At 40.3% G+C, this 16,697-nt stretch overlaps 1 protein-coding gene across 4 annotated transcripts in view; it reads right to left on the minus strand.

Annotated features, from left to right (window-relative positions):
• The window catches only part of DYNC2I1 (dynein 2 intermediate chain 1), a 94,268-nt gene that overhangs the window by 45,052 nt on the left and 32,519 nt on the right, over nucleotides 1–16,697 (minus strand). For all 4 annotated transcript variants that reach the window (XM_063099499.1, XM_063099498.1, XM_063099497.1 and 1 more), the window contains 4 exons: nucleotides 16,341–16,396; nucleotides 14,958–15,012; nucleotides 12,201–12,263; nucleotides 161–238 (listed from right to left, as the gene is read on the minus strand). In XM_063099499.1, coding sequence (XP_062955569.1) covers nucleotides 161–238; nucleotides 12,201–12,263; nucleotides 14,958–15,012; nucleotides 16,341–16,396 — 252 coding nt within the window. The remainder of the gene's footprint in view (nucleotides 1–160; nucleotides 239–12,200; nucleotides 12,264–14,957; nucleotides 15,013–16,340; nucleotides 16,397–16,697) is intronic.

Below are 16,697 nucleotides of genomic sequence, written 5' to 3' on the forward strand. Positions count from 1 at the left end.
GCGTTTTACAGGGAGCAGCCAAATCTAAAGGAAACCTGACCAGACATTGAGTATTAAGGGTAGTAAAAAAAACAGAAAAAGAGTATTATATTACTCTACATAAGCTGATTTTAAAAAATAAATTATTTTTAAACAGAAAAAATTTAACTTTTATACATACCTCAAAATCATCTTCAAAACTGGCTGTGTATTCATCAGCTCTAGCATTTTCTAAATCAATGTCTTCCTTTTCAATTTCCTAGAGGTAAAAATCAAACATGAAACAAAAAAACACAATCATAAACTTGAATACGGAAAACAGGCTGGGAAAATATACATGCTTTTGATGTTCATTTGATGTTAATTTAAAAATGCAAGTATCTGTAAAACTAACAAAATCTAACTTTAAATTCTTGTAAGAAATATCCTTGCAACTTATAGGTATGACCAAAAAGAGAAAACAGTTAATAAACATATCCTTTTTGGGAAACCTCTATAATTCTAGTGGTTAAAAATAAATTCCCAGTGTCCAGCAATCCATTGCTTGCCCATGAATCTATTCCCCACTGAATGGTGCTCCTCGAAATTGCACTGTTAAGAACAGACACATAGGAAAGATGAGTGACGAGCACTGGAGCACATCAGAGGAGTCACAGGAACACCAGTGGGCAAAGAAACTCAGGAGAGCCACATGGAGAACGAAGGTAACACCCAGCCTGCTCCACCCCATCCCCCAGCCAGGAGCAGCAGGACCCAGGAGGAATGTCCTCCTGCAGGGGAAAGGTAAGCAGGAGTTGCAGAGCGGACATCTCGAATTCAAACTACCAGGAAACCACGTGTCCTTGCTGGCTGTGAGCCCAGGCCCCAGGCTGCTGTAGCACATTGCCATGTTGATATCTAAGCCAACACCTAAGTTCACTTTCCCCTCAGGCCCAATAGCCCCAGCATCTCTACTCCCCTAAGGCCCCCTTGTCACTCTGGGACTCCAGTACCCAAGCCCACGCAGTGCCCTGCACCCTGGGAAGCGACAGTCCAGCACAGTGCGGAGACCACCCCCAGGATGGACAGAGCCAGCACATACACTTTCCAGAGCAAGACAGCTGACCAACTGGCCTTCTGCCACTGCCAGCAGCCCTGCTCTCTTCAGTCAAGCACCTGTGCACCTGTCATGGGGCACGTAGTCCAACCATGGCTCCAGCAACACCGCCCAGAGCCATGCACTCTGGCTGGGAAACGGTGGAGCTCCCACATGCCTCTCTCAGGGGCACAGAGTCCTGTCTGCAGCTCCAGTGAGCTCGCCCAGGCCTACCTGCTCCAGCTGGGGAGGTGCAGAGGGACCCAACATCTCTCTTGGGGGCAGAGGGTCCATTCCATGGCACCAGCAACCTTATCCAGAGGGGTCTACTCCAGCTGAGGAGCTAAAGAGAGACCAAAAATCTCTCCTGGGAGCTCAGGGTCCTGGCTGCAACCCCAGTGACCTTGCACAGGGTGGCTTACTCCAGCTGAGGAGCTGCAAAGTGGCCTAGTGTCTCTCTTAGGAGTGCAAGGCCTACCCATGGCCACAGTGACCTCATCCAGTGTTGCCCACATCAGCTACAGAGTGCCCCAGCACTTCCTTTGGGGGTGCAGGGCTCAGCCCAAAGCCCCAGAGATCCCACCCAGAGTCATCCACTTCAGCTGAGGAGCTGCAGGGAACTCCAGTGCCTCTATAAGGGGCACAGGATCCTGGCCCAGGCACCAGCAAGCCTGCCCTGAGTTACCCACTCCAGGTGAGGAGATTCAGAGCACTCCAGAGTTTGTAAGCTCACGACCTCAACTATGACCACTGCAACTCAACCCTTGTAACGAGCAAGGAGCTGCTGAGTGGATGGGCCCCTAGGCCTCAGAGGCACTCACAGACAACTCTGATGTTGAATACAGCTAAAGGAATCACATGGAGGCTATACTACTGCACTTCCTAGAACAAACCTAAAATACCCTACCTGAGAGAGTGAGATGATACAGTCAAAGTACCAAAAGAAAAAAACTGACACACAAGAATACTATATCCAGCAAAGCTATCTGTCAGAAATGAAGGAGAAACAGTGTCTACCCCTGACCAAAAAAAAAAAAAACACAAGAATTCACCCCCATGAAACTGGCTTTACAAGAAATCCTTGAGGGAGCCCTACCTCTGGAAGCAAAATAATGATAACTACCATCATGATAACATGCGACGGGATAAAACTCACTGGCAGAGCAGATATGCAAACAAGAAAGAGGAAGAAATTATATTTGATCAATACAAAATACCAAACAGCAAAAACAAACAATAAAAGAGAAAGAAAGGAATAAAAGATATATAAAACAACCAGAAAAAATTAATAAAATGTCAGGAGTAAGACCACACCTTTCAATAACAATCTTCAATGGAAATGGATTAAATTCCTCATTTAAAAGATACAGACTGGCTGAATGGATTAAAAAACTAGACCCAACTATATGCTGCCTACAAGAAATACACTTCACCTGTAAAATAGTGAAGGGATGGAAAAAGATATTCCATGCCAATGGAAACCAAAAACGAGCAAGAGTAGCTATTCTTGCATTGGATAAAAAAGATTTGAAACCAAAAACTATAAAGAGACAAAAAAGGACATTGCATAATGATAAGGGGATCAATTCATCAAGAGGATATAAAAATTCTAAGTATATATACACCCAAAATTGGAGCACGTGGATATATAAAGCAAACATTATTGGATCTAAAAGAAAAAACAGACCCCAATACAATAATAATTGTAGATGTATACTTCAGTACCCCTCTCTCAGCACTGGACAGATCACCTAGACAAAAAAATCAACAAAGAAACATTGGATTTAAAGTGTACTATAGACCAAATGGACTTGACAGACAGTTACAGAACATTTCATCCAACAAGCTGCAGAATACACATTTTTCTCGCCAGCTCATGGATCATTCTCCAGGATAGGCCACATGTTAGGCCTCAAATCAAGAATTTTTTAAAAACAAGTATCTTTTCAGACAACAATGTAATAAAACCAGAAATCAATAACAAGGAAGACTTTGGAAACTGAACAAATACATGGAATTAAACAATATGCTCCTAAACAACCAATGGGTCAAAGAAATTAAGCAGGAAATCAAAAAATTCCTTGAAACAAATGAAAATAGAAGCACATCATACCAAAACCTATAGTATCCTGCAAAAGCAGTACTAAGAAAGAAGTTTATTTCAATAAGTGCTTACATCAAAAAAGTAGAATGATTTCAAATAAACAAACTAACATTAAACTTCAAGGAACTAGAAAAACAAGAATAATCCAACCCCAAAATTAATAGATGAAAAGAAACAGTAAAGATCAAAGCAGAATTAAATGAAATAGAAACCAAAAAAAGGAATCAAAAGATTGATAAAACAAAGGTTCTTTTTTGAGTGGATAAACAAAATTGACAAACTGTTAGATTAACTGAGAAAAAAAGAGAAGAAGACCCAAATAACAAAAATCAAAAATGAAAAAGGAGAAATTACAACTGACATGACACCACAGAAATACAAAGACTCATTGGAGACTATTATGAACAAGTATACCCCAACAAATTGGAAAATCTAGAAGAAATGGATAAATTTCTAGACAAATAAAACCTTCCAAGACTGAACCAAGAAGAAACAGAAAACATGAACAGACTAATAACAAGCAACAAGATTGAAGCAGTAATCAGAAGTCTCCCAAAAAGAAAAGCCTAGGACCAGATGACTTCACTGAATTCTACCAAACTTTTAAAGAAGTATTAATGCCAATTCTTCTCAAACTATTCCAAAAAACCCAAGCAGAGGGTATTCTTCCAAACTCACTGTATGAAGCCAGCATCACTCTGATACCAAAATAAGACAAGGACAAAACAAAAAACAAAAACTACAGGCCAATATCCTTGATGAACAAAGATGCAGAAATTCTCAACAAAATACTCGTAAACAAAATTCAATATCACATCAAGAGATTATATACCATGATCAAGTGGGATTCATCCAAGGGATGAAAGGAAGATTTAACATATGCAAATCAATAAATATGATATTCCACATCAACAAAACAAAGGATAAAAAACATATGATCATCTCAATAGATGCAGAAAAAGCTTTTGATAAAATTCAACATCACTTCAAGATAAAAACTCTCAACAAATTAGGTACAGAAGCAAAATATCTCAACACAATAAAGGCCATATATGACAAACCCACAGCTAATATCATCCCAAAAGGAGAAAAGTTGGAAGCTTTTTCTGTAAGAACAAGAAAAAGACAAGGATGCCTACTCTCACCACATCTATTTAACATAGTACTGGAAGTTCTAGCCAGAGCAATCAGGCAAGACAAAGAAATAAAGGGCATCAAGATTGGAAAAAACAAAGTCAAACTGTCCCTTTTTGAAGATGACATGATCCTATATATAGAAAAACCTAAAGATTCTATCAAAAAACTCTTAGACTGATAAATGAATTCAGGAAAGTTGCAGGATACAAAATCAATATGCAAAAATGAGTAGTGTTTCTATATTCCAACAACAAAGAAGCAGAAAAAGAAATCAAGAAAGCAAGCCCATTTACAATAGCTACCAAAAAAATAAAATACCTAGGAATAAATTTAACCAAGGAGGTGAAAGATCTCTACAATGAAAACTACAAAACACCGATGAAAGAAATTAAAGAGAACACAAAAAAATGGAAAGACATTCCATGCTCGTGGATTGGAAGAATTAATATTATCAAAATGTCCACACCCAATCTACAATTCAGTGTAATCCATATCAAAATACCAATGACATTCTTCACAGAAACAGAAAAACAATCCTAAAATTTATATGGAATCATAAAAGATCCTGAATAGCCAAAGCAATCTGAGCAAAAGGAATAAAGGTGGAGGCATAACACTACCTGACTTCAAATTACACTACAAAGCTATAGTAACCAAAATAGCATGGTACTGACATAAAAACAGACACACGGACCAATGGAACAGAATAGAGATGCTAGAAATCCAAGTAATTACAGCCAGATGATCTTTGACAGAGGGACCAAGAACATATATTGGGGAAAGGACAGTGTCTTAATAAATGATGCTGGGAAAACTGGACATCCATATGTAGAAGAATGAAACTACACCCCTCTTTCTCATCATTAACCAAAATCAACAAAATGGATTGAAGACTTAAGTGTAAGACCTGCAACTTGTAAAACTATAAGAAAACATAGGAGAAATGCTTCAGGAAGTTGGACTGGGCAAAGATTTTATGGATAAGACCTCAAAACACAGGCAACAAAAGCAAAAATAAATGGGATTATATCAAACTAAAAAGTTTCTGCACAGCAAAGGAAACAATAAACAGAGTAAAAAAACAACCTACAGAATGGGAGAAAATATTTGCGAACTATGCATCTGACAAGGGATTAATATCCAAAAATACAAGAAGCTCAACTCACAATAGTTATAAAAAAAAAAAAAAATCTGGGCAAAGGAGCTGAATAGACATTTATCAAAAGAAGACAAATGGCCAACAGACACATGAAAAAATAGTCAACATCACTAATCATCAGAGAAATGCAAATCAAAACCACAATGAGACATCACCTCACTCCAGTTAGATTGGCTACTATCAAAAAGAGAGAAAATTACAAACGCTGGTGAGAATGAGGAGAAAGGGGAACCTCCTACACTGTTGGTGGGACTGTAAATTGGTGCAGCAATTGTAGAAAATGGTATGGAGGTTCCTCAAATACCTACAGGTAGAACTGCCATATGATCCAGCAATCCCACTGCTGGGTATATACCCAACATGACATCATCATATTGAAGGGACACCTGCACTCCCATGTTTATTGAAGCTCTATTTACAATAGCCAAGATTTGAAACCAAACTAAATGTCCATCAATGGATGACTGGATAAAGAAAATGGGGTACATATACACAATGGAATACTACTCTGCCATTAATAAACAATGAAATACTGCCATTTGCAGCAACATGGATAAGCTTGGAGAAAATTATGTTAAGTAAAATAAGCCAGGCACAGAGAGAAATACCTCATCATATGTGGGAGCTAAAAAGATAAATAATAAGTTGAACTTTTAGAAGTGGAGAGTAGAACTGTGGTTACTAGAGGCTGGAAGTGGGGGGTAAGGGGGTGCAGTGAGAGGCTGGTTAACAGACACACAATTACAGCTAGATAGGAAAAATAAGTTCTAGTGGTGTACAGTAGAGCCAGGCATCTATAATCAACAATAACTTATTCTATATTGTCACATGACTAAAGGAGAGGAGCTTACATGTTCTCATCACAAAGAAATGATAAATTTTTCTAATAATGAATTTGCTGCGTACCCTGATTTGACCACTACACGTTGTATACATGTATTGAAATATAACTCTGTACCCCATAAATATGCACAATCAAAATAATTCAATTAAAAATTTTTTTTAATTAAATTTTTTAAAAATTTTAAAAATTAAAAAATAGAAAAAGAACAAATATACAGAAAGTATGCTCAGGTACAAATGTCAGCCCAGGTCCTTCCTGAACTGGAAGGATTCAAACGATTGAAACATCAACTAAGTTCTCACGGCGTGACACTCTTACTCTGCCTCATCTCTCTCCTTTCCTTTCCAGAGAGAAGAGGCTGCTCAAATCCTGGCCTGGCACTTAGCGTCAGAGCGCGCTGGGCTAATAACTACACCACTCCGCTGAGGATTCACGAAGTCCTGCAGTGGGAGAGGGTGCTCAGTCAGGCTCTGGAGGTCTGGAGAGGCTGCACAGATCACCTACAGGCCATCGTGTCTGGATCTTAAGGGATGAGTAAGAGTTTGCCAGGAAAATAAAGAGAAATACATTCCAGGTTTCCAGGCTAAGAGGGTAAAAGAAATGCAATATATGTTTAGAAAACTCAGATTTTTGCCCCAAAAGCTGTTCCTCCTCTTATCTATATTTGCTCTTCCACATCCTATTTACTGGCAATATAACACCTACATATCACACAATCACAGACAACCCAGGAATCCTCCAGCTCCCCGCTGCCCATCCGCATCTGGTAATGGGACTCCAGCATCGCCCAGGCCCCGTCCCCTCGTCTCCATCCCAACTGTCATCCTCAGTTCAGCTCTCATTGCCCCTGCTCTGTCCCAGCTTTATTCACACGGAGTTCAGAGGATCCTACTAACGATGAAATCCGATAGTACCACACCCGTTTTCAAAACCTCAGTAGCTCCCCATCACCTCCAGAAGGCAGTCGAATACATCACACATTAATCACAGGAGCTGTGGCTTTTGGCCTGGAGATGTGGTGCCTGTGGCAGGACAGATCTGGCTGCAGAGGAGCCAAGACCAGACTCCGTGGGGTGGTGGAAAGGTCGCCACAGCACTCAGGAGAACGCTGGGGGCCTGCTCTCGGAGTGAGAAGGAAAATGACTCCCAAAGTGTTCAGATTTGAAAGCCGGGTAGATACCAAGTGTCGTCAACTGATCCATGGACACAGGAGGGAGGGAAGACTTAGGAGGCAAGTGTGGTAAGAGGCCGAGTCGTGTAGCTGGACTGAGCGAGCGTGGCGAAGTCAGGGAGTGCAGTCTTCTCCCTCCAGAGCCCAGCACCATGCTGTGCGGGAGCTATGCCCCAAAACTGACCAATTATGCAACAAGGAAGTCCAGTCACTCCTCACACCTGGATATTCAGTTCTGACTTTCCAGATGCAACTGTGGTCCTACAGGCCCACATGTACCCACAGGACTAAGAGGCCAGGTAAGAGTACCCCAGTGCCTGGGGGAGCGAGAGGAGGAATTTCTGGGGACAATAACTTCTTAAGAAAAACTGCCCTATGACAAGGTCCTTTTTGAGACTTATGGTTTATGATTCCAAGTAAAAGGAGCTTGGGAGGCGCCTAACATCAAGTGAAATGCTGAGAAGACTGAGAAATCAACAACTCTTCTAGGATCTGTAAAAGAGGAGAGAATACAGGGCAAATTGCTGCCACCAAGATTAGAGAGACAGGAGTCACGGCCTATTAGAGTGGAAACTGCCTCAGGAACTGGCAAACCCATGAAAACCTGAACTCTACTGACAGATTGCTAGAGGCGCAACACAGACAGGTTAGTTTAAAACTCCACAGGGGCCGGTCATAGGGAGGCCTGCACACTTCTGCCAGCTTTACATCCAGGAATTTGACCTATTTCTAACATTAAATATCAGGAAAAATACCCACCTGCTTCCAGGAGGGTGAAGAGAGAGGGAACCATTTTGAATCAGGCCAGAGCATTCTGCCCTTAAGGTCTGCCCTTAGGACAAGCTAGTTAACCAGGGCCTAACCTTCTGGGGTTTCATCAGAGCCTAAGTGACCCAGAGGAAGAAAAATACAGACCCTCTAGCCATCCTGCATCACCTCAGGGAGGTGGTTAGGGGACAACTGAGAAGCATATCTGAAGATCGCAGCCTAGGGCACAGGCTCATGAAGACTGGGACCTGACCACAGGACCACAGAACACCTGACCACAAGACTGCAGAACACGCAACCACAGGACTGCAGAATGCCTGACTGCAGGCCTGCAGAAAACCCGACCACAGGATTGAAGAACATCTGGCTGCAGGGTATATAACATCTGACCACAGGACATACAACACCTAAATACAGGACTACAGAACATTTGTGCTATAGGCTGAATGTGTCCCCCAAAGGTTCATGAATTGGTAACTCAACCTGCATTGTAATAGTGTTAAGAGGGTGGGAAATCCTATTACGGTAATTGAAAAGTGGGGCCTTTGAGAGGTGATTGGATACTGACCACTGTGCCCATCTGAATGAATTAATTCATTCATGATTTAATGGGTGGTTATGGGTGTGGTTCTGAGGGCTTTAAAAGGAGAGCACATGAGGAGCTCACTCACACTTGCTTGCTCTCTCGCTCTCTCGCTCTGTTTCTGCCATTCTCACCATATGACACCCTACATCACTGAAGTCAACATCAAAGAACCCTCACCAGGGCTGACCAGTTAGGTCAGCTGGTTAGGGCACAGTGTTGTAACACCAAGATCAAGGGTTCAGATCCCCATACTGGCCAGCTGCAAACAAAAACCCCAAAAAACAAAAACAAACCAAAAAAAACCAAAAGGCCCTCACGAGATGTGTTCCCTGGACTTTGGACTTCCCAGCCTCCAAACTGTAAGCAATAAATATTGTTTTTTTTACAAATTATCCAGTCTCAGGTATTTCTGTTATAAGCAACAGACTTCACTAAAATGAAAAATTTCTGCTCTGTGAAAGATGTCAAGAGAAAGAGAAAACAAGACACAGACTGTGAGAAAATATTTGCACAAGATACATCTGATAAAGGACCATTATTCAAAATGTACAAAACGCTCTTAAAACTCAAGAAAACAAACAACTTGATTAAAAAAATGGGCCAAAGACCTTAACAGATACCTCACCAAAGAAGACATAAAGATGGCAAACAGATACATGAAAAGACGCTCCACATCATATGTCTTCAGAAATATGCAAATGAAAGCAATGAGATGCCACGACACACCTGTCAGAATGGCCAAAATCCAGAACACGGACACCACCACATGCTGGCGAGGACGTGCAGCAGCAGGAGCTCCCGGTCACTGCTGGTGGGCACGCAGGATGGTGCAGCCACTTTGGAAGACAGTTTGGTGGTTTCTTGCAAAACTAAACATACTCTTACCAGAGGATCCAGCAATTGTGTTCCTTGGTATTTACCCGAAGGAATTAAAAACTTACATTCACACAAAAACCTGCATATGGATATTTATATTCATAACTGCCAAAACTTGGAAGCAACCGAGACGTCCTTCAGTAAGTGAATGGATAAATGTGGTATATCCAGACAACGAAATATTAGTCAGTGCTAAAAAGAAATGAGCTATCAAGACATGGAAGAGCCTTACATGAATATTACTAATGAAAAAAGCCAATCTGAAAAGGCTACATACTGTATGATTCCAACTCTGTGACATTCTGGAAAAGGCAAAATATGGAGACAGTAAAAAGATCAGTGGTTTTCATGAGTTGGAGAGGGATGGAGGGCGGGGTGAGTCCATGGAGCACAGAAGACTTTCTGGGCAGTGAAACTACTCGTACAATACTCTGATGGTGGACACGTCATTACACATTTGTCCAAACCCACAGAATGTCCAAGACCAAGAGTGAGCCCTCACGTAAACCGTGGACTCTGGGTGATGATGACGTGTCAATTCAGGTTCAGTTATAACAAATGCACCACATTAATGCAGATGTTAATAACAGGGAAGACTGGGTGTGTGTTGGGGTAGGAGAGAGAAGACAGGGTATATGAGATCTTTATGTACTTTCTACTCAATTTTTCTATAAAGGTAAAACTGCTCTAAAAATAAAACCTATTAAAAACAAGTACAAAAACAAAGATTAAGAATCACTTATTTTTATTTGAAGTGCAGATATCCTGGGGAAATGTTTGAATACCTTAAAAGCTTTAGGTAAAGAACATACTGATACAAATATTATTATTGCAGCAAAATGTTCAGGAGAGTTTTGAAGAGAGATTATTATTTTCCAACTCAACTGACTGGTGTTCTGTGTTTAACATATCAATTAGGGATTGTTAATTTTTACAAGGTGGGGGTCATAGGCAAAGAAGCCGAGATGACCTTCAGGACTGCACCATTCTGGCTCCTCCTCCCTAAGCCACAGGCCTCACATCACATCCTGACATGGAGCAGAGTGAGGGGAAGGACAGTGGAAATCTGGACCACAGTCCTATAGTCCTACAGTTGGTATTTTAAACAATGCTGCAAAGTAGGAATTACACTGAAAATCGTGGATGAAACATAATAAAACTTGTATCCACTGCTAAGTACTGATTTAAGCAAGATAAAGTTCTCTCCAGACAGACACAAAGTAGCAAGTATGGTTTTGTTTCTATGCTTTCTCAACATAAGCTCCCTTTGCTGGGGGAAAAGGAGGAGGATTTGTGCCAATAGGTAATGTTCCGTTCCTATATTCAAGTCATTACACATTTGTCCAATCCCATAGAATAAACATCACCAAGAGTGAACCCCAACATAAACTACGGACTTTGGTGATTACAGTGTGTCAATGCACACTGATCAACTGCAACTGATGGACAGCCCTGTGGGGTGTTGACAGCTGGGGAGACTGTGCATGTGTTGGGGCTAGGGGTATAAGGGAAATCTCTGATGTCCTCTCAAACTTGCTGTGAACTTAAAACTGCTCTAAAAAATAATGTCTTATAAAAAAAAAAATGTTAAGGTCCTCTTTCCAAATACATACATTTATTGTATCAATAAATACAGTACCTGCTGATTGATAAGAAAAACACACATGCTGTGCAGGAGTTTCAAACAAAGCTAGCACATCACACGTCTTCACGTTCCAGCTCAGTATGACCCCAGAGGCTCTTTGTCATCTCTAGCCAGTAGTTTGAAACTGCAACTCATCCACTCAACACTCACAGCGCACCTAGTGCGCACAAGGGGACCATGGGGTACGAGGCAGACACCACCACTTCTCTGCAGAGCTACAGCCACACTGGGGGAGCCCCCAGGACAATGACAAAGCACAGCCACCAGGTTCAAGCACCAGGGCCACACTCCTCCTGCTTCACCCGTCAAGTTCTTGACAAGACTGTTCAGGGTCAGAGGATACCAAGGTTTTTCTCATATATGAGGATACTGGCATTTCCTTGATCTCTCCGGTTTTGCACATATTTCTGAAAATTATGTTACTCTGTATATTCTCACCAAAAATGTCCTGAATTGTGTCTTTTGTGATTTTTCCATTAATTCCTTCAAATCTCCCCGATCTTCCTACATCTGAATGCAGAACAACAAGAAGGCTGGCTACTCCATCAACCTACACCTCCTCCCTGCAAAGCTTTTTGCAAAACTCTCCCCTCTCTTCCTCCAAGAACCAGGCCACAGCATCTGACAGTGAGCACGACGCTCCAGTTACCTCCTTCTACCCCATCACTAGGACGGCCTCCAACGTGGCCAAGGACTTTCAAACAAGTGCACATATAAATTTCATGATAAAATCTTGTCTATCCCTTCATATTGATGTTCTGTGGTCTAATAAAATGGTAATATGAAAGCAAGGACACGTGAGTAAAAGCATGTTTGGAAAGGATTTCCGAAATCTAAAAAGAGGTGTGCTCCTTACCACCGTTTCTTCGCTTCCTTGCCTCTGAGCCAACTTCCACACTGATGAGCCTTCCTCACGGCTCTGCAAAAGGAGAGAGGACAGCCACAATCAGCCAGAAACAGGCAAGACTGCAGGGGAACAGAATTCCATGCCCGTTCTTCCGGCATAGGTGCTGCCCTCGGCAGGGAAGTACACAGACTGTGAAGCTAAAACCTGTATCTGGGTCCCAGCTTTCAGGCTTATGACTTAGGGTAAGTAACTTGCCCCCAGTGCCTCAGTCTTCTCTGAAAAGTGGGAGAATGGCAGTAGGCAGCTCACAGTCTTGGTGAAAGGACTGGATACAATGACACAAGGCACCAGTCCCTGAATCTGACTCAGGAAAGCCTGACAAGTGTTACCTGTTGTTGCCACTGCTACTAGGAAGGTTTGACACTTGGCAGTCACTACCCAAAACTGTTCCATGTATAAAACTGGTAACAGTATAGTGTATTATTCATGAAGAAAGTGAAAAGAATGTTCCATGTGTCCCGAAAATTATTCTGGCATACAGTGGGCTCTCCGCAAATGCGGAAAAATTTAACCAAGATAATTTCAGTGTTGATGCTATAAAACATATGACCCAATAATAAGCCAAAACGAGCTATGGGATATCTTCAAAACCATTTCTGGAATCTTTACAGGGAAAAACAAATCAAATATTTCTCTGCTCTGGCCTAAAAAAAAAAGAATGTGTAAAATATCTCATTGAAAATTCACAAAATTGATTACATGTTGATAATATTTTAGACCTATTGAATTACATAAGACATTATTAAAATTAATTTCATGTTTTACTTTGTTAACGTAAACTTCTATTTAAATTAAAAATGTACATTTACTACTAGAAAATTTTAAATTATAAATGTGGCTCATATTATAATTCCAGTGAACAATGTTAATTTAGAGCTTAGAGAGAAAAATGCCTGACATGAGGAAAACAGAAATCTATATATTTTAGGGCCGGCCCGTGGCTCACTCGGGAGAGTGTGGTGCTGATAACACCAAGGCCACGGGTTCGGATCCCTATATAGGGATGACTGGTTAGCTCACTTGGGAGAGCGTGGTGCTGACAACACCAAGTCAAGGGTTAAAATCCCCTTATCGGTCATCTTTAAAAAAAAAAAAAAAAAAGAAATCTATATATTTTCATCCAACAACTCCACAATTCCACTTCAAAAAATTTACCCACAAAAAGCACGAGGTAGATCTATATCATCTGACTGGAGGGAATTCCACAATGAACTGGGAAAAAGAGTATGCGGCACCGTGTGTGTGTGTGTGTGTGTGTGTGTGTGTGTGTGTGTGTTTGCACGCGCGTGCATGTGTGCGCTTGTGTGTGTGTGTGCGCGCGTGTGCGTGCGTGTAATATATGGTGTGTGTGTGTGCGTGCGTGTAATATATGGCACCGAACTGTTAAATAAGATCATCTCAAGGTCATGGGTTTCAGATAACTATCAAACAAAGAAAAAATTATTCTTCAGAAATAATTCAACAGAAGCCAAGATATGCTTGCCACATTATCTGTAATATCAAAACAAAAAACTAGGAAAATGGCTTGACAGTAATCACAACTCCACAGTGTACTATTCACAGTTATTAAATAACCATTATGAAGACCACACTCTTACGACAATTATGAAGACAGCACAAAAACGCAGGCTGTGGAGAAACACTGACATACTAGTGAACCGAGCAGCACACATCACCACTCTGATGGTGCGTAAATGCACGAGGGGATTTAAAACACGTAGACAACTCTATGCACGGAGGCATCATGCATGTGTGCTGGTCTTAATCACTCGTGTTTGATAGAACCTGCCAGACAAGCCATCAGCCTGGGCTTCTTTGTGCGAATATTTGTAATACTAATGCTACTTCTTTACTTATTATAGGTCTATTCAGACTATTTCTTCTTGAAGCACTTTTGGTAATTTATATCACTACAAATTTGTCCCTTTCATCTAAATTGTCTAATTTGTTAGTATAAAATGCTGTTCTATCCATTATCGAAAGTGGGGTGTTAAAGTCTCTGTCATTGTGAACGGTCTACTACTTCTCTCTTCAATTCTGTCAGTTTTTGCTTCTTGTACTCTGGGGCTCTTTTGCTAGGTGTTCGTATTCATAAATAATCGCTGCATCTTCCTGCTGAACTAATCACTTGATCATTATGAAATGTCTGTCTGTAATTAAACACGGTTTGTCTCAGAGTCTACTTTGTCAGACATTATACAGTCACTCCAGCTCTCTTATAGTTGCTGTTTGATGGTTTATCTTTATCCATTTCTTTTTACTTTCAATCTATTTGAGTCTTCCAATCTAAAATGAGTCTCTAGGGCCAGCCCGTGGCTCACTCGGGAGAGTGTGGTGCTGATAACACCAGGGCCGTGGGTTCGGATCCTACATAGAGATGGCCGGTTCGCTCACTAGGGAGAGCATGGTGCTGACAACACCAGGGCCGTGGGTTCGGATCCTACATAGAGATGGCCGGTTCGCTCACTAGGGAGAGCGTGGTGCTGACAACACCAGGGGTTGAGATTCCCTTACCGGTCATCTTTTAAAAAAAAAAAAAAAAAAAAAGTGAGTCTCTAGTATGCCATCTGGGATCACCATTCAAAGAAACCATCTGCAAATGGGTCCTGTCTCTGGCTCTGCTTTCCAGGGGAAACCCGAACTAAGACACGTGGCTAATCTTATTGTGTAACAAAATCTGTATATCCTCATTATAAATTGTCTTACCTTCCTTCTTGAATCTTTATCTTTTCCATTATTTCTTACTAAATTCTCTGCGTGCCTAGAAAACAAACATGATCAAAATCAAAATTGACTTTTTACAAAAAAAAAACCATTTTCCATCTCAATGAAGGCTCTTATCAACATTTTGGTATGATTAAGAACTGCTGTAGGTTGGAAAACCATGTTTTTTTAGAACTGTGAATGCTAAAGTCTTCTTAACATTTTTACTATTTCAGTGGTAATTTAAGATTAAAAAAAACCTTCAGTAGAGAAGAAACAATGTGTTTTAACAAACTTTTGTCTGTGTAAGAATCTATATCCTTTAAATTTTCTAGAAATCTATAATTTTATTAGAAACAGTCAATCCCAAATACTATTTTATGTTTAATATAACATTTGTATTTTTCAAAAGAAAGATTTTTCTTGAAATATGTTCTATTTTTAACCATATTTTATATGTTAGTTGGGACCTAAAATAAAGGTTTTTAAAATTGCAAATTTATTCTCAATTTTTAGAACTAACATTCATGTATAACACATGGGTCTAATATATACACAGAACTGAGCAAAAGCCTCCTTGTGCATTCCTTCCAGTGGTTTGCAGTATAAAATCTAGGAATTAGACCCCCAGGTTTAAACGCTAGCTTTGCTCAAACTTGTAAAAATTTGAGCAAGAAATTTAACCTGAGTTTTCCTAATCTCTGAGAAAGATGACAAAATATGGTTGTCATAAAGAACAAATAAAAATCTAGGGCTTATATAAAGAATGAGACTTTATACATAAACTTTAATCTGTAATCCTCACAAAATCCACACAAGATAGGTATTATTATCATAGTTTTACTCAAAGGCCACCCAAACTCATAACTAAGAGGCAGACATGACACTCCAACCACGCTGGCCCTGCACCCTTGCACCTGGGCTGGAGCTCGGTCCTTTAAGCTCACGATTTGTGGACACTGGGCTATGGGGGACTGGCTGGCACTTCCTACTGTTAGTGGATGTGAACCAGAGTGAGCATGCTCACGCCTATGAAAGGCGCTAAACCACCCACCCACAGATGCTTTTGAGGAGGGACCACCTCGCACATATTAAGAGATTCCCAAGTGAATCATTCCCCCCAGAGTGAGTACTGATTTTCTAATTTTGTATGAACAAATATTAAAGAGGCAAAAAAGGACTTATAATTCATAACAAGTTTCCAAGCTCCTCTAGTATACCTAAAATATAATTTGGAAGGGTTAGGTCTAGAGAAAATGAAGTATATCTATAATTTATTCCCATTTACTGGCTGTAATCAGGCCCAATGAAAAAAATTCATTTTTAAAGCATTCTATGAGAACCGTATTATAAACAATAGTCAACCAAAGAATGTATATTCCTTACTGGCTGCTAGTCCCATCTCTTTTTGAACTTGCACCTCGATCTCTGTGTTCACCATTCTATCAAACAAAAAGATAATTCCATAAACATTAATTAGTATATCATAATAAATTAAGCAAAATTAGTAAACCCTATAAAACTAGCATGAATTCAAAATTTAACAACATCATCTATACTACAAGAATCTTATAAATATCTACTTTTACTAGCTATTTTTAATAAATTAGATACTTAATGTAAGGAAAATGAATAAAAATATATGTAAAGGGGTGATTACATTTTACCTAAGTTTAAAAAAAAAAAATTACAGTCATCCATTTCACATAAGGAACACATTTAGAGATAAATTTCACATATTCA

This window comes from Cynocephalus volans, chromosome 6 (assembly GCF_027409185.1).
Source record: "Cynocephalus volans isolate mCynVol1 chromosome 6, mCynVol1.pri, whole genome shotgun sequence".
In the NCBI taxonomy this organism is placed as follows: domain Eukaryota; kingdom Metazoa; phylum Chordata; class Mammalia; order Dermoptera; family Cynocephalidae; genus Cynocephalus; species Cynocephalus volans.